Consider the following 24,321-nt stretch of genomic DNA (forward strand, 5'->3'; position numbering starts at 1 on the left):
ACAAAAGTCATAAGTGTGAAAAACCGGTCATAAGTCACTTTTTTCAGTACTGCTGTAACTTTGAACAGTCACTATAAATGAACTGTTGTATGTCGAGGACTGCCTGCACATTGATTTGGTTTGCCCGCTACCTTAAGTATGTTCTGCTCTACAAATGAAGATGACGTGATTTGGCCAGCCTTTCTGGTGGATACTACAGCTAGGAAAGCCGTTCCTAAAAGTAACAGGATCTCTCCGTCACCAGTCGCTCCCCCGAAAACCCAGGCCAAGCCTCACCACCCCCGCTGCAAACTCGCTCCGAGCTCTCGTTCTCCCGGGCTTTCTCCTCCGTGGCTCCGCCCCCTTCTGACGTCCCGCTTGCCACCATGTCTGCGGGCGTGCGCAGACGTCAAGCAGCTGGCGTGAAAGGAGAAGCAGCTCCCTCGGTCGCCGTAGTAGCTGCCCCAGCTCGCGGAGATGAGGAGCTGGGCATGGCGGCGGCCTCGAGCCTCTCCGCCTGCTTCAAGCTGCTGGCCGCTGCCTTCTACGGCTTCAGCTCTTTCCTCATCGTGGTGGTGAACAAGAGCGTCCTCACCAGCTATGGGTAAGGAGGCGAGCCCGGGCGAAGTTCTTCGGCGCTTGGCCCCGGTGGAAGTTTTAGGGGCGGGGGGGGGGCGGCGGGTGGGTTGCAGAACGATGCGTGCGGCAACCGGGAGGGAGACCGGTGAAACCGGTGTCGGCTCCTTCTTGCTTGAACCGCTGAGCGGGGAAGCTGCTTTCACCCGCCTCGGAGGCTTCTGCAAAGCCCCGGACCGTTGCTCTGGGAGAAAGCCGCCTCCCTGTTAACGGGGAAGGGCAGCGACGCCCGCTCATCTCTAGTGTGGATGCCCGGCAGGAGGTTTTGCCGTCGCCTTTAGCCTCTCCTCAAATAAAACCACTTGTAGGTCTCTCCGCTGAGAAGTTGCCCGTTGCCTTTTCTTCTCGAGGACAGGAATCTCCTGTCATATAGGTAATCCTCGACTTACAACAGTTCAGTTAGTGACCGTTCGAAGTTACAACAGCACTGGAAAAAGTGACTTATGACAGTTTTTTCACAATTACGACCTTTGTAGCAGCCCCCCCCCAGGATCATGTGATCAAAATTCAGATGCTTGGCAACTGGTTCATACTTAGATTGGTGCAGTGTCCCAAGGTTGTGTGTGATCACCTTTTGCATCCTTCTGACAAGCAAAGTCAATGGGGAAGCCAGACTCGCTTAACAACAGTGTTACTGTGCTAACAACTGCAATGATTCGCTTAACAGTCAGGACAAGAAAGGTTGTAAAATGGGGCAAAACTCAACAGATGTCTCGCTTAACTGAAATGTTGGGCTTAGTTGTGATTGTAAGTTGAGGATTACCTGTATTAGGACCTCTGGGGCTGAAATGAGTTTGCTGATTTCTGCGGGTTGAATTCGGAAGGATTGCTTGCGCTCCGCAGCGCCATACTTTTTCAGAGAACTGACTGACCAACTGACTGACTCAAGTAGTTTGGAGTTGCACTTGCCCTTCCATTCCCCTCCTTGCTTTAAAGATTCTTTGGAAATCTTCCTTTGACGTTACACGGTTTTAATTTGCCTCCATAGACGCCCTGTAGACACCTTGTTAATTGTTCTGTGTCCTTGCATCTTGACATGCTTCTGGAATAGGTGTACTATAGGAAGTGCATTTGTGCTGAACATGTTAGGGCTATGTTTGCAAGGGCGTTGGTTGCAAGGGCAAAGAACACGAAGTGCATCCCTTATAGAATTGTTTAAAATGAGGGTAAAGGTAGAGGCAGGCCATTTCTCCTGCCACCGGCTAGCATTCTCCGTTGTGCATGATTTGTCAAAGTTTCGACTATCTAGTACAGTTTAACATGTTTGTGGTTTGTTGCAGATTTCCTTCCTCGCTCTGTGTGGGACTAGGCCAGGTTTGTTGAAGTCTGCATTTCAGAAATTCTCTAATAGGGCGGGCAGGGGGAATTGGTGACAGTCTAGTGATTTTTCTTCCTTCTCTTACAGATGCTGGCCACCGTAGTTGTCCTTTGGGTGGGAAAGGCACTCAGGGTAGTTAAGTTTCCAGATTTTGATAGACATATACCTCGAAAGGTACGACGTGTTTCTTGTCTCTCTCCTTCCTCTCTCCTAAAACTAATAATTATTGGGATGGAAGTAATGAATAATCCTTTCATTAAGGCAAATATTGTTGTATTTGGCAGAACACACTTTAAAATGCATAAGAAGTTCTGTTAAATATGCAGAATTCTAGCCTTTATTTTGTATAGGATTATTCTCCTAATAGATGGATAAATACTAAATGTATATTTTGGCAACCTTCCTAAGAGAGGAGTAAGCCTCAGCGACCCGTTTTCTATACTTCTAAAAAAGCCTATGGAGCTTGTGGAGGAGTAGAAATATTCTCTGAGAAGAAATGCTTTGCAGTATATGCTGCTTCCCTGTGTGTATTTTTAAATTCCTTTTTACCTTTTAAAAGAGGCTCAGGGAAGTTTCCACACAGGCTTCTATTGCCTCTTCCTGAAGTGATGTAAAATTTTCCCTTTAGAAATATTATCACTTAAATGTAAAAGGACTTATTTCCAATTAATATTCTCTTAAAATACAATCCTCTGTATGCTGGAATAATAAATGAATGATACTATTTCTGAGTAAATTTTGATAAGATTTTGTTTCACATAAGTGAAATTTATTTGTGTCAGAATTCCCCAGTTATGAATCTTGAGGCCATTTACGTATTAAAAGAACTTATTTAGCAGACCATGGAACAGTATTAAGAGTGGCTGTTTTCTGTATTTATACTGATGTCATGCCATAGATCCTTAGTGTGCTACTAACGTACACATATGAACAAGTGACTTGATTTAAACGTGACCTCAGTTTATGAATACTTTGCCTTTACATGCCCAACATAGGTTGAAATAATAGATGTTCTGTTAATGGCTTCATAAATGAACAAAGTCTTGAAGAAAAGAAGGATGCATGTGTTTGTGTTGTAAATTGGATTTCAAAATTATATTTATCTGATGTGCTAAAGCCATTAAGCCACACTTAAACAGCATTGGGCTTTTTTTCCCCCTCTAAGGCTTCCCTTGTGGTGTGCCAGATGAAAGCTGTTCATTACAAAACTGTCATTATTTAGAATGCTAGGTCTTAAGATGATGTTATCTGTTCATTGAGTGCTATTTTATCCCTTTTTATAATTTTCTAGACTTTTCCACTACCTCTTCTCTATTTTGGGAACCAAATCACAGGACTGTTCAGCACAAAGAAATTGAAGTATGGATAACTTTTATACATTTGTGAGCTTATAATTTTATTATGCTTTTATTAAAACTATCTGTATAGCAGGAGCTCAGCTCTAAAGATATTTCTGCTGATTACTTCAAAATACTAGTTGCTCTTGGAATATTATGGTGGAGAGTGTTTTTAACAAATGGAAGAGTGCTTGATAAACCCGAAGAGTAATGAAAGGGGTGATATCAGCTAGATTTCTATATAGATTATTCTCTTGCATCTCAGTCATGTAGTTATTGAACTCAGAATAAATCCTGTTAATGTTTACTAGGATTTTCAAGTAAGAATGTGTAGGAGTGTTTGTCTGGCAAGAAACACATATTACTCTGCAATCTTGTATTTGTAGTCAGGAACACAAAAGTGGAAAAATTACAATAGAAAATGCATATTCTTAAGTAATAAATATTTTCTCAAATCAGCCATCTGTGACTGCATCCATGCTGTTAGCTTAGCAATGTTACTGAAAATGGTTTCCCAGTGCTTCTTCCAAGTTATATATTTTTTACATCTATGCCTAGCTAGCCATCCTGGAATATCCTAGTTTAATCCAGCCCTGGATTAAGGAGGGCAACACAGAGTTTCCCCCTTATTGTGCCTTTAATTTTTTCACTGCCACCCTTGATTTTAGTTATCAATCCTTACTGAATCTTCATAGCTTGTCAGTTGGGCAATGGAGGGCATGAAGACCACCATTGTTGAGCTGTTTTTAGGGTATCAGTTGGCCTTACTTTGCCACTGAAATCCCCTACCTAAATCTTGACGTAGGGGACTAAGTCATCCTGCTTAGGCACTGCTGCCTGCTGAGGCATTATTACAAATAAAAGGTAACACTGTGCTATTTGAGCCCTACCATCTGTATGTTTGTTCTGTCTCTTTCCCAGTTCACTTGAACTTCTCTGGTCAATTGTGAATGACTGGAACTGGGACACTGTCAATGCCTTTCTGAAGTAAAGAGGAATGTCTACGTTAAGGGAGGTATAACGTGCCCTTTCTTGATGAGGCCAGCCATAGATCTGACTACCTTTGACAAAAAGAAGGTGGTGGATGTTCAGTTATAGAGGATCCTAGAAGAATATTTTATCTGGATAAATATCAGTTAGGTTTCATGCCCAGTCATAGACATTGATCATGGTGATTGATGATCAGCTGTGCCTTTGATAAGGGGAAGATTCCTTCAGTGCTTTTAAATCTTTTGGTGGGGATTGACTCCATTGACCATGGCATCTTGCTAGACCATTCATAAGAGTTTCAGATTGGGAGTATTGTTTTATGGTGAGTTTAATTTTACCCAATGGCTGGTCCAAGTCAGTAATAATAGGAGAGCAGCACTCAAGCAGCCATTCCACTGTGGAGTGTTACAAGGCTTAGTGCTCTCCTTTGTGTTATTCAACATCTCTATGAAGTCATGGTCAAGATTGTGTCATTTCAGGATTGAATATCATCAGTACGCTGATAACATTCACTTTTACATTATTATTTGTTTATTTATGAGACTTATATACCGCTTTTAAGTGCAAACACTCTCTAAGTGGTGTACACCAGTAAGCAATGTATATATATATTTACATTGCCCCCAACAATCTGGGTCCTCATTTTACCTACCTCGGAAGGATCGAAGGCTGAGTTAACCTTGAGCCGGTGAGATTTGAACCGCTGACCTGTGAACACAGTCAGCTAAAGCGGCCTGCAGTACTGCACTCTAACTGCTGTGCCACCTCGGCTCATTATCCTGTATTGAACTAGTGGTGCTGAGTGTAAACTGCCTGAATTGATATCTGGAGCTCATTATAATCTGGATGAAGCAGAAACAAACTAAAATTCAGTTATATAAGTACAAAGACAAAGTTGCATTTGTAAACATCAAGTTGATCCATTAACAATGGACCTGGTAATCATCCTGGATGGGGCTGTGCTCCACCTGAAGAAGTTAGTCTGTGGATTGGGTCCCCCTGGATTTATAACTACTATTCAAATAACCGATGGAAGCTTTTACCCAGTTCTGGTTTGTAGCCAGTTATGACTATCTTGACCAGGATGTCCTAACAATAGAAACTCATGGCCTAAAAAACAACGTGGTTGAACATAGTGAAGTCATTACATGTGGTGCTGCCTTTGGAGATAACCTAGAAAGCAGATCAACTGCCAATGAGACAATCCCACCATTAGAAAATAATACCAATTCTAAAATCCCTACAGTGGCTTTCTGTTAGCTTATGGGCCCAATTCAGAATGTTGTTATCATTTAGGAAACCCTGAACAGCACAGACCAGGTTGCATTAAGTACCATGTTACCAATTAGTTCTGTCCCTGTTGTTTCTGTGGTCCATGGTATTTTGTCTTGTGTTCTCTCCAGTATTAAAGAATGTGGTTTCTTAAGCAACATCGATTTATTTTCTGATTGAAATGACGAAGTGCCACTTATAATAAAATAAAAACAAAAATATCTATGGGAAATGAAATGGTTCTTTCCCTTCTATTTAATAAGATCTTTAAAACCTTCCTATTCCAACAAGACTCTGGCTCCAGTTGGTTGTTATGGACACCCCTCTTTGCACTCATATCACTATTTTACATTGTTTATTTTTTAATATTTGTGTTTTTTTATTATTTTTGTTGTACATCTCCCAACGTGGATTGGGAGGATTTTAAAAAAAGATAAAATAAATAGCAAAAAAGATAAATAAAATAAATAGCAAAGTGTCACTTTTTACTACTACCTTAACTTAGATATTTCATCCTCCAGTTTACCTTTTTATTTTCTGGGTAGGCTTCATAGTGGAGTACTGATCTGCAGTTTCTTCCTACTTTTCTGAGTCTGTTTTTTAGGATGTAATTGAAGTACTTGACATACTTCAAAAGCACACAATGAGTGTTAGAGTAGTCCAGTTCTATGTGCAACAAAAGTACCGTAAATGCCGGCGTATAAGGCGACTTCCGCGAGCGGGGGTCGTCTTATACGCCGAGTCGTCTTATACGCCGGAAATACTGGTAGTTTCCGGTGTATAAGATGACTTTCTAGGAATGCGGCTTGGCGATAAAGACGGAGGTCGTCTTATACGCCGGGTCACCTTGTACCCCGGCATATATGGTAAGTTTGACTGTACAGTAGTGGCCAAAATTGTGGAAACCTTTTGAGAAAAATGTATTTTGAGGTTTGATGGCTAATAACAGCACTTTTTTTGGAGTAGTACCATAAAACTATATCAGTGGAAAGATAATTTAATTAAGAATGTAATGCAATAAAGTTTGTTCAATTATCTGTACTGTATTCTATGAAAGGTTATAGCCAAATAACCAGAAAAAGGAAGCACAATTTGCTTAGGTTGATATCAGGTAGCTTTCCTTCATCTGATTGTAGCCAATGAGCATGAGTATTTAGAGAGCCACTCAGGTGTCATCTTGTTTTGGCAATGAGCCAATCAGATCACAGTAGGATTCAGTTATTGATGTCATGTATTGAAGCTGAGAGGAGGACATTTGTCAGTGTGTTATGTGATCGCTATCAAATTGGTTGAGGTTTTTTTTGTGTTCTTTCATTTGGTAAGCTTGTAAAACGTAATAAAATTAAAGTAATGGTGCAAAGAGTTGACTGGTTGCCCAGAAAGCGATGTAAAATAGTATTATTAAGTGAACAAGGTTACAGTTATAAAGAAATTAGAAGAAAAATTGGTGGAAACTTAACCAGTTTTGGCCACTACTGTAGCTTCCCCAGCACATGGGCATAACTGTGGCTGTTGTTTCCATGACACAGCCATTCCTGCCTATACTCTGAATGCCTTGTTAGAGACATTTACTAGGTTGAAAACAAAATTTAGGATGGTGCTGACAAAAGGCCTAAAGCAGAAAATAATATTATTAGGAGACTTTTGTAAAGTTCTTGAAATATTATGTAGTATTTAATTGGACTACTTTGTTAAAACAAAGATATCTTAAAGTCTCATACCATATTCCTGTATTTAATTATATATATATAATTAAAAGAAGCATTTAAAGGTATTCGGTTCTGAGAAGTTACTTTTTACCCAGTTGACAAGCTGCTGTTCTACTATCTTATCTCAGAAATATAATACACTGCTATGTACAGAAAGATACTGAGACATGTGACCTTTATCAAGTGGTTATGGAATATTGTTAAATATAAGTGTAAACTCAGAACTTTGGAGTTTATCTCATTTCAAGGGAATAAGATTTGGAGCAAATACATGTATTCCTTAATAATCTGTCCATGTATAGTTTAGTAGAAATGTGCTACTTTGTATGTTTTTGAGCTTCGTATTTATTTATAAAACTTTTTTCACTTTTGGGGTTATGCTAGCGCAGACTTGACAGATCGTCTTTTTTCTTCTTACTCTTTCTGGCAGTGTTGGAGGCAATCTTTCCTGCTTATACTTTTCTTAATTAGTGCTTATAATGGTTTATCTAGATTAGCTTGGTATGAGAATACTGATTTAGGGCATCTCAAGAGGATTAGCTTATTCAAGCATACTTTTTTATTTTCTTTCTTAGTCTGCCAATGTTTACAGTCCTGAGACGCTTTTCCATTCTGTTTACAATGTTTGCAGAAGGAATCTTACTCAAGTGAGTTAAAAAACACTATATATATTGTTTCATGTTTGTGTTGGGCACAGTTCTGCCAAATTTATTGTGCTTCATGGTCGTACTATAGGAAGCAAGAGAACTGTAAAGCCATGTGGAACCATCTATTATTTCTGTCTTTTCAATGAACAGCATGGATGTGTCGTGTATTTTTCACATTTGAAAGTCCAGCAAATTCTTTAATTCTGTTGAACTTTAATGCATAATTTTGTTTGTTCTTTGTAGATAACCATCCTTTTTTGTGTGTAGTTCAGAGGCTAAAAACTTGAATGTGCTGTTTGTAAACATGGTCAGGTTGCATACAAAGTCTGGATCATCTTTGGCCTAAGTGCAAAGAACCTAGGGAAGCAGATAGTAATCTTCCCTGTTGCTATAGTAACATACACAGGACCTGATGGAAAGCACATCAACAGCATTGCTATATCTTGATTTCTTGAAAGTTAACTGTTTTCAATCAGAAAAGCATTGAGAATTTCTGAAAATTTGCTGCAGTAATGATTAAGCTTTCTTTTTAGGAAAAAATTTTCTTGGGGAATTCGGATGACAGTATTTGCAATGATAATTGGTGCATTTGTAGCTGCAAGGTATGGTTTGATTTTTTTGCTAATGCTTTTTTCTTATTTTGATACCAAAATGTTAAGTAGTTTCCTATCATTTAGATTCTGTTGAATGGTGAAAAGAGAGTGCAAGTGTAAGTTATTTCCTGTTACTGCAGAATTAAAATAATAAAGCAGGTGTACTTCTGAATTAAAATAAAAATGGAAAGTTTGTTTCTGTAATATAAATTCCCATGCAAAGAATAAGCAATAGAGTTAGAAACTATTGAAAGAGTGTATTGTCTGAAATATTTTTTTAAAAATTCTCTTTTAGTCTAGCGGTAGGGCTTTTTGTATTTTGTTGAATATTTCATCAGGAAGAGTTAGCAAGACAAGCAGAAAGTTGTAGTTTTTTAACATCTCAAGGATTAATAGCCACTTATGTTGGCTAAGGAAGTTAGCCATTTTCTTCTGCTGCTTTCAGCCACTGTTCTAGTTTTCATGTTCCATAACAAATCTGCCATTGTCTCATTCTATTTATTTTAACTTGCAGGTGGAATTAATAGAAATCTTTAAATCCACTTTGAATTATTTTAAACTTAGAGCACAGCTCAGTTAGATTATATTTACATTTTGTTGAGTGGTGTGACTCACCCATTAAGGAAGAACAGACTGTACACAGAAAAAAGTGTGGCTATACCCTTCCTTCCTCCAGTCTCTTACAGGAAATCAGTTATCTATTCAAGTGCAGCATTGATCATATTTATATTAAGTTAGAGCATATATATATATATATATATATCAGGGTTCATCAGATGCCTACCCTTTTCTGGAATACTGTTTACAAACTTGTAGGATTGTTGTAAATTATGTTAGTTCTGTATTTGTAAATGTTACGAATTTTCTGCAATTTAAATGTTATCTCTTCTCCATAGTTCTGATTTGGCATTTGATCTAGAAGGTTACATTTTTATCTTGATCAATGATGTCTTGACAGCTGCAAATGGTGCTTATGTGAAACAGAAGCTAGATTCAAAGGTAGGGTTCCCCTCACTGCTTCATGTTGCTATGCTGATCAGTAAAAGATAAATAAAAATGTAATTTTTTTGTTGTTGTTGTGGGGTAAGCTATTCCATAGGTTGATCTGTTCTGTGTCTAGTGATGTGCAAAATGTTTCCTTTTGAAATATTGCAAGCACAAAATTTCATGAAACACCCTGCCTCAAAATTCTAATATTTTGGAAGCATCTCAAGCTTGAAACATTTTTTTATCAACCTTGAAACAGATTTTTTTGCACTTCAGGCATGAGATGGGGCATCTTGTGAAATTTGATGCTTGAAACATTTTAAAGGCTTCCATTTATAATTTGTCAAAGTATTCTTCAATTCCTTGTTGAGGGAGATGTAATTTAGCTGTATCTGGAGAGTAATAGCTTCCTCACTGCTGCTCTCAATCAGCACTCTGTTTCTACCAAAGGACAACTACAATAGTGTTGGTGTCCTTGGGTTCAATACTATAGTCATAACACCAGAAGCATTAACACATTCTGCGGCACAATAGTACCCAACTATTTTTACTGTGATGTTATTCACAGTAGACTGCATATTTAGCTGCAGAAAATCTTGAAAACCTGTGGTTTTTAAGGTTAGGAGAAACAGGTTAAGCAACTACTGTTAAGATGATGTTCCTAAAATGCAGTGGTATACTAGTGTTACCTAGCTATTATAAGATTACTTGGTTATTCACACATATTTAAGGAACTGTTATATAATTATAAGATGGTTTAGTGACTTATCACCAGTTTAAGTAACCAGTGTAACTGGTTGCTTTCTAAGCAGAGTGAATTGAGAGCTGGCTTGCTAGCTGTGAAAGTGGATAAGGGTCGATTAGATCATATGCTTTCAAATTGTGGATTAACTGAGTTAACAGCTTGCTGTGGTTAATTGAGATAGATTTCTTGCAGAGAGAATACAAGTTATTTCAGGCAAATATGTAGTCTAAGGGCAGATTTAAGTTTATTCTCCATATTTATCAGAAAACTGCTAGATAAAAACTCATCCAGTTTACACGCTGAATTTCTGTGGGTAAAAAGTACAGTTTTCTCTGAATATTTATCCCTGTTAGAGTTTGGCAGAATGAAGAATAAAATGTGATGCGTATTCCACTTAAATGTCCATTTAATGTATTTTTTAAGTAGGCACCAAACTGCAGAAGATATCAATTATATTGCTGCACAATATTTTCTGTTATATTCTTTGTGCCATGAGTATGAACCTGGTATGTGTTTAAGGATATGATAAAAACAATTACATTATTTGGATGGGATACCTACACTCTTATTTGTGTAGCTTTCTATGTAATGTATTTTTCATTTAAGATAAATTTCGGGTTTGTTTTTTTTTCCCCATTCCCAGGAGCTGGGAAAATATGGTCTCCTTTATTACAATGCACTATTCATGATTCTTCCTACTTTGGGCATTGCCTACTTTACAGGAGATGCACAAAAGGTAATTTTTTAAAAAATAAATCCAAGTTTTATACCAAAACTATATAAATAATTCCATTTTATGAAATATACTTCTACATATCATTGGGAAATTTAGGACATAGAATACAGCTTGTCAATATTGTTTGCCAATATGTCTAAATGTGGCAGACTTTGATTCTCTTCCTTTGGGGTCCTAGGTTTTTTTTATTTTTATTCATGTGCCTCTTTCCAAAGTGGCTTACATTTCAAAAATGAATATATCAAAATAGAAGGAAAGAAAGCATTTATCAACTATTTATCATGGTTGCAGTTAAAGAAGCACAATACAGATGGCACATAAGAAAGAAATTATATAAAATGCCAAACTTGGGAAGTAGCTGAACACTAATGACATTAAGAATAAATAACAAACACTAATAACATTAAGAATGAATAGAGTAACTCCAGTTGATTCATTAGGTATCAGATATAACTAACATACAAATGAGAGAAGTAAAATAACTGCTATTTTTGTGATATTGTACTTGCACCCGAAAAGATCAATGCTTGCATCTACTGGGTCTTGCAGTGCAGCTTCTCCAGCTTAGTGGTTGGAGAATTATGAGACCATGCTGGTTGAGAATTATGGGATTGATTGTTGCACAGCTTTGGTGGACACCATGTTAGGGGAATTAACACAGAGCATATTGGTGCTATGATACTTCAATGGTGGCTTTGCCTATGTCAGTATAATAAATAAGTGTGTCCTTATGCTAATGCGCATATTTATTTTTGGTATCTCACACTTCCTACAAAGATACAAAACGTGAATTTCTGTATAACAAGTAAATTATTTTTAGTTATTGTGAAGTAGTGTCTCTAATTTTATCAATACACATCTTATAGCAAATACTTTATTAACTGCCTGCATTTCTTAGGATTGCAGGAATATATTTCCTTTGTTGTTAGAATTTCAGTTCGTCTCTCCAGTTCCCTGCATTTATATTCCTCCTCAAATACTTCTTTATCTTCATCATTTTAGGAGAAAAGGCAAGGATGTGACTGTATATATGTAACTACTCCAACTGCAGGGCTTACTTTGTATCTCTATGCTGCTGTTAACAAGGTGTGCCCTATAATATAACTCAGATACATTATTCTTCGCTTTAGTAGCTTTGAGTAAGGTTTTTTTTAAAAAATAAAACATTACATGAAATATTAAATCTGGCATGTTTTTCCAACTAGATTTGCACTCACTTTGTCAAACAACAAAATAAAGAGTCAACAAAATAAAGAGTGTGGTGTTACGTAGAAGTTTAACCAAAACGGCCTTTTGTAAATGAATATGTATAATTTGGCTTTCCTCATCCTAGTTAAAGAATCTTTTCTGCTCCAAAAGAAGCAGCAAGACACTTATCGCTAGCAAGGCCTGGCAAGTTCTGAATGGCAGCCAGCCAGAATACAGACAATGCCTAATTGTTTATAGTTGTTTTTCACTGAAGAAATCTAAGGGAAGTGTTTCAGGTAGTGTATTTACCCAAAATGAAGATAATCCTGAATTTCGACCACAAAGGAATAGTAGATAGAAAAAAAAATACATATATGATTCTCACAGATTGCCAGCTTCCCAATCTTGGCAACCCTTCTCAGTTCTAGAAGAATCCAGTCCTTGAGATTCCTCCTCCCCAAATGAATAAATGTGTCTGCCTCACAAATTTGTGTATGTAAAAGTTCAGCCAGAAGTAATAGAGAATAAGTAAGATGGCTTTGATTGAGATATGCACAACTTGTTTCTGAGGGAAAAAGAGTTCAAGCGATTTTAGTCTAGAATGTCCAGATAACGTTTGGAAATGGCTCAGACAAATTCTTCCCTAATTTATTGAAAGAGGTGGAGATACAATCTCAGTAAAAATAATTGTAGTCTTTCTGTAAGGTTGATTTTATGGTCTGGTCTATCTGTGGGGCTGACAGAACTCATCCTTCAAAAGAGGTTTAGGACAGTGGTTCTCAACCTTTTTAATGCCGCAACCCCCAACCGGTCGTAAGTCGAGGACTACTCAACCGGTCGTAAGTCGAGGACTACTCAACTGGTGCAGCACCGTTTGCAGAATGGGACTTTTGGCGGGCTCAGCAGGGCAGAGACAGCCTGGACAATTCCTATTGGCTTTTGAAAGCCAATAGAATTAGACTCTATTCAAGAGAGTCTATTCTATTGGCTTTCAAAAGCCAATAGAATAAAAGGGAGTAGCACAGCTAAAGAAAAGGGGAAAAAAATGGCGGACTGCGTTGTTTGGCGACCCCCGTGAAATGGTCGTTCGATCCCAAATGGGGTCCCGACCCACAGGTTGAGAAGCACTGGTTTAGGATAATCAATATTCAACAACTAAAGGTAAAACATACATTGAACTTGATCTCTGGGATTTCTTTCCTGCCGTTTTATTGGCAGCATTGTTTCCTACTGCATTTGTGGGATATTTTCTTTTCAACAGGCCAGTTTCCAACCCTAGAATTTTTTTAATGGGGCTCCTATCTATGACTCCTGAGGCTGCTAGAAAAAATCTGGTGGACAAAACAGTAGTCAGGCAACTGTCAATAAAGAATCCCAGGATCATATCCTTTGCCACATAGAAATGGGATTTCAAAGGCTAAGTATTATAGTTAAAAGGACAATCCAAGTTAAACTCAAGGTTCCTCTCTCACCATAAATGGAGGGATAATTCAGTCCTGTGTTCCACACAAACACACTACCGCTACTGTCATTGGCTTTGGCTAATGCTAGGGTAGAGGAAAAGCCATAGAGTGAGGAAGGGGGGGGGGTGCAGAACAGACATACAACTCCTAATAACAACTCCATGACTAGACTTTTTAGGATTTAAATGAGTATTGATTATTAATCATTTGTTTGAAATGGAAATTAAGATGTTGATGGTACTGTCTGGTAAAAAGGATATTATAAAACATTGGAATGTGTTTTTCAAGAAAAAATAGTGAATTTGTTTTCAGTGACTTAAATGTTGCACATAGGATCCACTTTTTTACATTCTTGCTGTTTGTGTTGGGAGATTTGTATATTAAAAGAGAAGAATGTGAGTATTGTGCTATATTCTAGAATTTGTTTTAGTCAAGTACATATTCAGAGGCCTGGGAAATCACAGGGTTGTTCATAATAAAATTATATTTAGGGCTGAGCCTCTCTCCCTTTATGTGTTAGCTTATTATGCACTGATATGTAAGTGCAAATTATAACCTGTGAAAAGAATAGATTGTTGTATTTTTTGTTGGTGAAGCTTTAACAAGAGGAAAATATTTGTCAGTGAAATTAGCAGGCTATGTGTCAGCCATGAACAATTGTGGGATACATTAGTTATATCAGTGGTTCCAGTGAACTGAAAATATTTTGTGGCATAAAATCTAATTATTGCTGTGATTATAAAATTGATGATAGGTATGTTTCTGTTATACTTTTTAAAAATCCTATTTCCCAGCTCATCTGTGGTTATGGGTCAAAAGTTTTTCGTTTTCTTTTGATACTAAGCAAATAATAATAATAATAATAATAATAATAATAATAATAATATAGTTGGAAGGGACCTTGGAGGTCATCTAGTCCAACCCCCTGCTCAGGAAGGAAACCTTATACCATTTCAGACAAATGGCTGTCCAGTTTCTTCTTAAAAACTTCCAGTGTTGTAGCTGTCAAAACAAGAACATCCAATGTTAGCTCACAACTTCTGGAGGCAGATTGTTCCACTGATTAATTGTTAATTGTTTTTAACTGTCAGGAAATTTCTCCTTAGTTCTAGGTTGCTTCTCTCTTTGGTTAGTTTCCATCCATTGCTTCTTGTCCTGCCCTCAGGTGCTTTGGAGAATAGCTTGACTCCCTCTTCTTTCTGGCAGCCCCTGAGATATTGGAACACTGCTATCATGTCCCCCCTCGTCCTTCTCTTCATTAAACTAGACATACCCAATTCCAGTAACCTTTATATGTTTTAGCCTCCAGTCCCCTGATCATCTTTGTTGCTCTTCTCTGAACTCTTTCTAAAGTCTCAACATCTTTTTTACATCGTGGTGACCAAAACTAGATGCAGTATTCCAAGTGTGGTCTTACCAAGGCATTGTAAAATGGTATTAATACTTCATGTGATCTTGATTCTATCCCTCTGTTAATGCAACCTAGCACTGTGTTGGCTTTTTCGGCAGCTGCAGCACACTGCTGACTCATATTTAAGCGATTGTCGACTAAGATGAAGAGAGAAGGCACACAATATTCTCTTGTGGGAATACCTTTTTTTCTTCAGTCTGGTGAAATTTTAGTATCACCATTCTCCCCAAATGGTTACTAGAAGATTTTGTTCATTCACAAATATGATCAGCATGGGCTATCACAGACTTGGGCATTTTACAGCCCTTGGGCCATATCCAGCCCTTTGGCTGTTCCTGTCTGGCCTGTGTAAGATCAATTGGAAATTAGAAATCAAATGTAAATAAGTCATGCATGCAATATAACCGTATTGCTTTTATTTTGAAGGTGGCTATTTTTTTTTCAATTTACATATATGCATGCGTGCCTATGCACATTTACAACTCTATTAATTCATCCCTCCACAACAGAGCCAGTTTCTCATGTGACCCCTTGGGAAAATTAATTGCCCACTCCTGAGCTATAACCAGGTACAAACTTTTAAAATATCAGAAAATTACCTGATGGTCTCTCCTGCAGGGGGCCTCCTATTAGCTCCTTTTATCTGTACTTTTTTAAGGCATATTTAGCACTGGACAGAAGTCACCTTTATTTTCATTTTCTAAGAAAGCTTCTGAAGTCTAGAATATTTGGGATGTACTGGCATCTCAAGTTGGAAATTCCTTCCTTATAGGAAATAAAGACAGTGTTAAAGCTTGTCTTTGCAACATACCAGGTTACAATTTCTGAAATGTTCAAAAGATTTTCTAAAAGTAGAAACTCTGGTGGGTCAAAGAGTCTATCAAAAGCTTTTATGATTTTCTGAAAACACGTTTTTTAAAATAATAAATAGATCTCGATACTCTTGATACTCTTGATTTTTAGTAGCTTTCATACTTTTTAAAAAATGCTAATAAAACAGATTTTATTAATAAAATAAAGTCTGCCAGAACTATGTTTCACTGGCTATTTCTAAGCATGTTGCAAATAAATTATGGTATATTATTTATATTTACTTTTCTCTCCAGTGTTCTTCTGTGTGAATGTTTAGATTGTAAAAGCATTATAGCATTTATTTCCCCCCCCCATTAAGTGTTTCTTTTGATTTTACCAAAGCTCACTGGGAAATTATGCTTAACAAAGCTTTTCTTAACAGTGTAAGGTTTGCCTTTTTTATAAATGTAGTGCTTAATACCCAAGTACATATATTTTATTGATAGGTTTTTATTATTTCTTTTTAATATTATTTTATTCTCATTCTACTACCTTAGGAATTACACTTCAACTCTTTACACACTTTACATATCTATTTGATCTTTTCCTATGGGTCCTAATTTTCTTGATACTTTACAATTCTGGCTTTGTGTAAAATATTGGATCAACGACTGTAATAAACTTGAACTTGTGGAATAAATTTTCCATTCTAAAGCACTCTTTGAATCTTTCTTCTCTGCCTGCCTCTTATGATGGTAGACGTGGCAAAGCAAAATGCTAATTAAATTGAGCCTTTTCAGACTGTAAGTTCATCTTTTCTGCGATAATATCTGCAAGAAGAAACCTACACCGCAAGCAAATGTTTGGGTTAGAATTGCTCCTATAATGAGCTTTTCATGTTACTTCATGAAGTTTCCTAAACATGGATTAGGGTGGGATCCAATTCTCCATTTTGCTCTCTGTGAATGAATGCTGCACATAGAAAGCAAGCGGAGAAAAAATCCCTCTTCCCCCATATATAAAGGGAGCAAAGGCAGGAATCTGTACTCCATTTTTGAACCGTTTTATTTGTAAGTAAAACTATCGGCAGATCAGTAGACATAAAGCTTTTATGTGCAAGGCATTTAGGTTATGCATTCAGGCTAGATTTCAAAAAGCTTGTGAGAAGCAGTTTACATAGTGTGACCTTGATTGTGACCTGAAAAGTGTCTTTTGGAGTGGGATTTTAGGGAGGAAATCCAAACTGCTGTCATTTTATTTATCTCCCACCTTTTTTATTTTTCTATTTTTTTTATTTTTTATTTTACAAATAATTCAAGCCGGTAAACATATCCAACATACCTTCTTCCTCCTGACTGGCTCAAGATATGTGCAGGGTTGCCTTGCCTTGCGGCGAGAAGGACAGCAAACAAATTTAATACATAAACAAATTTAAGTAAATAAATCAACACTGCATTATACTACATTGTTGACATCAACAAATCTCTGCCAGCCAGGCTCTGTTCCATTATCTTTCAGTAGGAAGGTATTAGGTTCTATTGCAATGGAATGTGAAAGGGAAGATTTTAAAAGACATAACAGAAACTCAAAGTAATTGTTCACTTGAAATAAGACCCTTGTTAGAAGAAGCGTAAAGTTTCTTCCCTATTGTGGAAATAGACATCAATAAAAAGGTGTTTACTTCCCTAATCAGAACTTGATTAGGAGAAGGAGATAATTTTGTTTTGTGAGTAAAATTTGCCAAGGTGTATTGAGTAGAGCTGTGGGACTTTATTGACATGCATTCCTTAGACACAATCCGCTTTCTGTATTAAAGCTTTCTTTGTGTATCCTAAGGTGTGCATTCCCTTTGCACTTTTATGTAAAATCCCAGGTGCTCTGAACTGGCTCCTGCTGCAGATTGTATCAGTCCATCATCACTTTTCAGTCATCGCTGCTTGTAGTTCTATAACTTCAATAAAAGAGTCTCTTCAAAATCCAGCTACTCCTCAAAAGCTTATCCAGAAATTACTTCTAACATTTAAGAAAATCTTTTGCAAACAAGACATAAGACATTTTAATTTATGGGAAGGACCTCCTGTCACAGTTTCATTATAGATGATTGAAATTCACAGATCTTTGGATAATTTGTTTTGATCTTTGCTGCAGAGGCAGAGGTAGCTGAAAAAAAAAGTAAACTTGAATATTGTGTAATAGAGATGGCTAGATAAATTCTAAAAAGGACTATGATAAAATATATTTTGATTTTTTTTTCATTTTAACCACCAATAATCACCTTATAGGGAGATGGATGACATAAAAATTTAATAAGTAAATAAATTTTATCTATTTTTATTTTTCCTTGAGGTTAATAATGGTACAATATTAAAAAAAGATTGATCGGCTGTACTACGTTAGTCAAAATGTTTGCCAGACCTTATGGTATTATGATACACATTATAAACAAATCTGCTATAATTTATAATTGCTATTGTCTCTCTTATCAGGTACTTCTATTAACAGAGTAATACAGGATTGGATTTTATTTTTAAATATTAGTTCCTATTGAGATGAACAATTTTTCACTGTATAAGATTCCGTACAAAAGGCATTTAGGTTTTGGTCTATGAATTCTGACACTATTGGGTTTTTTATCTTACTTGGATGAACTAGTACAGGGGTAGGCAACCTTGGCTCTTTTATAACTCGTGAACTTCAACTCCCAGAATTCCTGGCTGGCTCAGGAATTCTGGGAGTTGAAGTCCACGAGTTATAAAAGAGCCAAGGTTGCCTATTCCTGAACTAGTATGAAAAATATTCCTGATTATTTGTCTTTCTATTAATATACATACAATTTGTTTTCAGGCAATGGAATATAAAGGTTGGGCAGATACCCTTTTCCTTGCACAATTTACACTCTCCTGTGTGATGGGGTAAGAATATTTTATTTTTGGCTCCCCCAATGCATTAAAGCCTTTCTGGCAACTTTATTTTAATATATAAGGTTTTCTGATATAATCAAATACAGCAGATAGGCACAGCATCAGAAAACAGTTGTTGTTGATATACAGTATCTTATGCACATTTCAGTAGCTTTAACCTCCAAAACGCTTTTATAGTAGCAAAAAGGGGCAATGCCTGATTCCAGTGTATCCTTTGGAATATATTCTGGATTGTTTTTATTATAATTCTTCTGGACTAAATATAGAGTGAGATTTTAAAGCTGAAAATTCCTTCCTCCTCCTCCTCAATGAATTTGTGTTCCGTGAACTAAGAGTATGCCTGCTATTTTACAAATCTAAATGACTTGCTTCCTCAAATTCAAAAGTGGATAATTCCCCCCCCCCCTCTTTGAATAGTGCCTTCAGGAACACAACTGTTTCTCCAGGGACATCACTGAGAGACAGAAATGATATATGTTGCAGGGTGGGGGCAGTGGTTAAAAGTTTAGGAACAGACTCAAAAGCAAAATGGATATGTTAGGACTCAGGAGACTCTGTTTGGATCTTATTTCATAATAAAAGTATGGATAATCCCCACTGGGAGTTTTGCTCCTGCATCAAATCACATCTGATGATTTTGGGATGTCTAAGGCACCTCAAAAGAGACTCATATCCAGTATTGTTAAACATTCTTGCCAAAATTTCAGGAAACCAGAACCTCACTACTCATCTGTCTTCGGTCCATGTCTGAATTATATTAAATTGATTGTCAAAATGTTGTCTATCTTATATAGGTTTATTCTGATGTATTCAACAGTACTTTGCACTCAGTATAACTCTGCCCTTACAACTACAATTGTTGGTTGTATTAAGGTAAGCTCTTTAAATTTGTAGAACCAATAAATAATTGTATTCTCCCAGCTTGCAAGTTTTCTTGGAAAAATTGATACAATTCAGCAATACTTCAGATATGTATGTATGTATGTATGTAGGTCTTTGGTTGTTCGGGTTTTCTCCCGCGTAAAATTGGAAGTGTCTTGGCAACGTTTCGACGAAGTCTCATTCGTCATCTTCAGGCTGGTGTTTTCAGCTTCGTGCTTTGAGCAGCAATGTGTGGTCTTAGCTGTTTCTTCCTTTTAACTGCCAGTGGGGGTATGAACTGATTGGGTGGGAGCTTGTCTGTGTTCTGATTGGGTGGAGGTGTGTTCTGAATGGTTAGGGGCTTGGCTGTGCTCTGATTGGCTGGGGGAGTGTTCTGTTTGGTTGTGCTCAGGTTAGTCTGAGTTGGAGAGGGGTTTAAGATTTTGGGCTGCCTTGCTATTTTTTGGCTTCTCGTTCGTGGTTGTGTCTCCTCTTCATGGAGGGTGTCAGTTTGCTTCATGTACTGTGAGAGGGACCTCGGAGTACATACATATTCTACTTCTTGGATTGAAAAGAAAATAATGGAGAATATTGTATTAGCCTGATATAGAAAAGATTGTGATCTGAATTGGCTTTTATTTATGTGAGAGAGAAATGGTAATTTTTGTTTAACAAATGCAGTATGTGTGGGAAAAGCTAAGCCTGACAGATGGAGGTGATGTGGTAAAGCTGTGGGATTTCATGCAATTTCTTACAAAAATTCTAATTACTTAAATCTAATCTTTAAGGTAATCAGATTGCATTTGTTTTTTAATGCTGGAGCAGCATCTGTGATTTTTTTTCATTCTTTTATAAATATTTTAAAGTACTATGGCTATTTATGAACATAATATCCTTCTTTCTGAGAAGTCTACTTAAGCACTCTGTTTAAAAGCTTAAATTCTGTTTATTTCTTTACTTCCAGAATATACTAATAACTTACATAGGAATGTTCTTTGGAGGAGATTATATTTTCACATGGACAAATTTTGTAGGATTAAATATTAGGTAAGTAAAGTATCTACGTTTCAAAGAAATAAATGGACAAATTATGCAAGTTAATTATGGAGTTTATGAAAATGTGCTTATATAAAAGGTGCTTTGCTATAGTAGCTAGCCTGGAAATAAGTTCTATAGAACTTGGAAATATATTACATTTAAGGAACTGTTAAGATTAATATTATGGTACTTTTCATAAATTGGTACACATTTTGGGAGTTGCAGATGAAAAGGTAGGGAAAATTAAAGAAATAACATTTACATAACAAAAAAATGAAATGCATTTTAATATACTAGTGTGCTGCATAGTACTACAGAATATGTTGGAGAACTGTGTCTGAATGACAGTTGTAGGCTTTGCTTGGCTTATGGGATTATTTAATCATATGGACTGCTAGTTTTTTATTGGTATGTGAGATTTAAGTTTGTTCACATGGGAGTGTTTTTTCTGCTATGGATTTTTCTTACCTCAAGAAGGGTATCTGTTTATAAATGATATAATTCAAGGATGTAGACTCCTTGTGGTGCAATAGGTGGCAAATAAATTTAATAAATAAATAGTAAAAACAATTACATACCTCATTTGAGTACTATCATTGACATTGTTTAAATTATTCAGTCTTGCCTTATGTTGGTTAGAATGAAAGCCTTATAAGATCAGCCTATTTACTAAATTATATCTGTATCAAAACATGGCTAAGAAATTAAAATATATTACAATAAAAATTGGAAGACTGGATTTAGGAAGGTTAAATTTAAATCAACAATTCTGATAAAATTGTATTTTCTATGTAATCACAAGTGCAAGTATTAAAATATGGAGGTTTTTTTTTTCCCCCCATTGGCTATTTATAGATGGCTGTTACTATTTCCTTCTAGTATTCACTAGGCCTTAAATGGGAGCCACTTCTATAAGAGTACTGGTAGGAATAAAGCAAAGTTAAGATGTAAGTATACATAACAAGCTATGAAAGGGTAAAAAAATATTACGTGTCAGGACCTTGTTAGGCAAATGACGCAATTATGTACTTGCATCACAGCTTCTGCCCAAAATATATACAGGTAGTCCTCGACTTAACAATAGTTGATTTAGTGACCGTTGGAAGTTATAATGGCACTGAAAAAAGTGATTTATGACCGTTTTGTCGCATTTAGGACTGTTGCAGTATCCCCATGGTCATATGATCAAAATTCAGATGTTTGCAATTGACCCATATTTATGACAATTTAAGTGTCTTGGGATAATGTGAACACCTTTTGCCACCTTCTGGCAAGCTGTTAATAGCGAAGCCAGATTTACAACTGTGTTACTAACTTAACAATCACAGTGATTCACTTAACAAATGTGGCAAGAAAGGTTGTAAAATGGGGCAAAACTCACTTAGCAACTGTCTCACTTAGCAACAATTTTTTTTGGCTCAGTTGTGGTTGTAAGTAGAGAACGACCTGTCATGTCGTCATGTACACGTTGTCATGTGAGCCCCTGAAGATGCCAATGATTTGAGGTAAGAGTATTTAATATAGGAAGAGACCTTTGGATTTAAAATCCAGCTATTTTCAGCTATCAGGTATCCAGCAGCAGATCCTTGAGCAAACAGGTAACCTCCCAACATACCTCTCACACATACTTACAACATGTCCTCACATTCAAAACTTTCTATCCTTCACCATACCCACAATATAGGAGGAATTAAAATAATTCCACCTTTGTTACTAGGGATGAAATAAAACATGGTAACATATGTGCACTTTCTCTGTAGGAAGAAATGTAAACTGGACTGTGAATGGTATGTGGGTGAAGAGACAAGATATCTGGCTGGGGGACACAATTTAGTGAGGGCCTTGTGGGTGTCCATGGCTGTGACGGTACTGACCACCAATTTAATATTTCATGACAAAGTTTTTTGTTTATTAATTCTAAATTCTAATGTTTTGCAGTATTGCTGGAAGCCTCGTGTATTCCTACATCACTTTTACAGAAGAGCAAATAAGTAAACAGTCTGAAGCTAGCATCAAGATGGACATTAAAGGGAAAAGCTCTGTATGACAAAAGGCATACTTACCAGAGTAACTCTCACTTTTTAACAAGATGTGTTGACAAATCAGTGTAGTGTGCAGTCTCTGAATAGAAATGGCTACTTTGTATTTGCACAATCTGAAGATTGCCACCTTTGGAATCATTTATTTATACTGGACTGCACATACGATGTATAGATTGCATTTAGTCTGCAAGGAATTATGTATGTAGTGAAACAGGAGTAATATCAAATGCAGCACAAGTGTTGCTGGTCAGGATTGGGCGCAGCAAGAAAATGCATCATTGAAATCAAACAAGCCTATTGTTCAAACTCTCATGGCTTTGGCTTGAACTCTCCAACTTTTAACTGCATTTTCCTTGAAGTTATGCAATCTGTATGAATGAAATGCATTTCCTACATCTCGCTGCATGAAGCTGTGTATAAATGATGATGATAAGATATTCTGAGCTGCAGTTTGTGGGGAAGGTAGATTTATATTCACAATCAACAGAAATGTTACCCATACAAATTTGGGACTTCTCAATGTCCCATCTAATTTTTTTCCTGAACCTAGTGAAGCACTTTTAAGTGTGTGTTACACATTGTTTGGGTATCTTGGCTGGAATTATTTTGAAACTTTTATAGACTTTATGAGTACCTCTTATAGATAAGAAATAGATAAATGTTCTGAAGAGTAAGGTTTTAAATGCGGTTTCTCCTGAAGAAATGAGAAAAGCAAACTACAGTGCTAAAATGTGGAATTTTTTCCCCCAGTAAAAGGTTTTCTTTTATTTACTTAGCTTTTTTCTATGCAATCAGTGTGCTTTTTTAAAGAAAAATCTCATTTTTTTTAAGGTTATAGCTTTTTAAAAGACTGTTATAAATGAGAGTTTGCCCTTCTGTGATTCAAGTGTTTTGAAATGCACATTTATTTCTGGGGAAAAAATATTTTTTCAAACTTTTATTGAAGCTTTTTGGACATAGAAAAGCATGCTATTGGAAGTTATTCTTTCTTATACTCCCAGTCTATCATCCCTAGCTTGCTTTTTGAAATGGGCTCACATATTATGCTAAATTATTCAACAGGCCCCTTCCATTTTGAGGAAAGTGAAGTCGTGGGTGTTTACTTTGATGTGGTAGAAGCTGTTTTCAAAGGAGCCTCACCAGACTTGCAAATGAAGCTTTTCTATCTGTTTGAGGTCTTCATATTGTTGCAAAGCAAATCAGATTTACAATGTCTCCAACACAAGTCTTTAAAAGAAATAATAGTATATGCTATTATCAGTTGCCCTATTGCAGTGGCAGCACGGGTGCCAGAGGCAGCACTCAGAGCCCTCTCTGTGGGCACGCCCACCGACGCCCCAGTCCTAGGCCTTCAGCTGGGTTTTATAAAACCTTTTCGCTTTAGGCCTCCGCCGCCGTGTGCAAAAAAAAAAAGTTCAATCAGTCAATTTCAACTTCTCGCGGGAAAAAAAATCTTGCAAAGTTGGAATTGATTGATTGAACTTTTTAGTCCCACCCAGTCTGCCTTTACCACAGCAGCCATGCCCATCCAATGGGCCATGCCCATCCAATGGGCCATGCCCACCTGGCACCTGACGATGCGTAAGTGGGCTTTGGGTTACAGTTTGGGCACTCAGTCTCTAAAACAGTGGTTCTCAACCTGTGGGTCGGGACCCC

The 24,321-nt window shown here is 36.9% G+C and overlaps 1 protein-coding gene across 1 annotated transcript; it reads left to right on the top strand.

Moving 5' to 3' along the window:
• The first annotated feature begins 365 nt into the window (after positions 1-365).
• SLC35D1 (solute carrier family 35 member D1) lies at positions 366-23,729 on the top strand. Its single transcript, XM_039329090.1, has 12 exons — positions 366-583; positions 1,896-1,929; positions 2,021-2,107; positions 3,225-3,292; positions 7,817-7,888; positions 8,422-8,490; positions 9,378-9,480; positions 10,857-10,949; positions 18,648-18,715; positions 19,519-19,597; positions 20,550-20,632; positions 22,562-23,729. Exons 1-12 carry the CDS (start codon positions 366-368, stop codon positions 22,668-22,670), a joined length of 1,083 nt encoding a protein of 360 aa, XP_039185024.1. The 3' UTR covers positions 22,671-23,729.
• Positions 23,730-24,321: the final 592 nt, after the last annotated feature.

This window comes from Crotalus tigris, unplaced genomic scaffold (assembly GCF_016545835.1).
Source record: "Crotalus tigris isolate CLP2741 ecotype Arizona unplaced genomic scaffold, ASM1654583v1 scf7180000024387.2241675, whole genome shotgun sequence".
NCBI classification, from domain to species: Eukaryota; Metazoa; Chordata; class Lepidosauria; order Squamata; family Viperidae; genus Crotalus; species Crotalus tigris.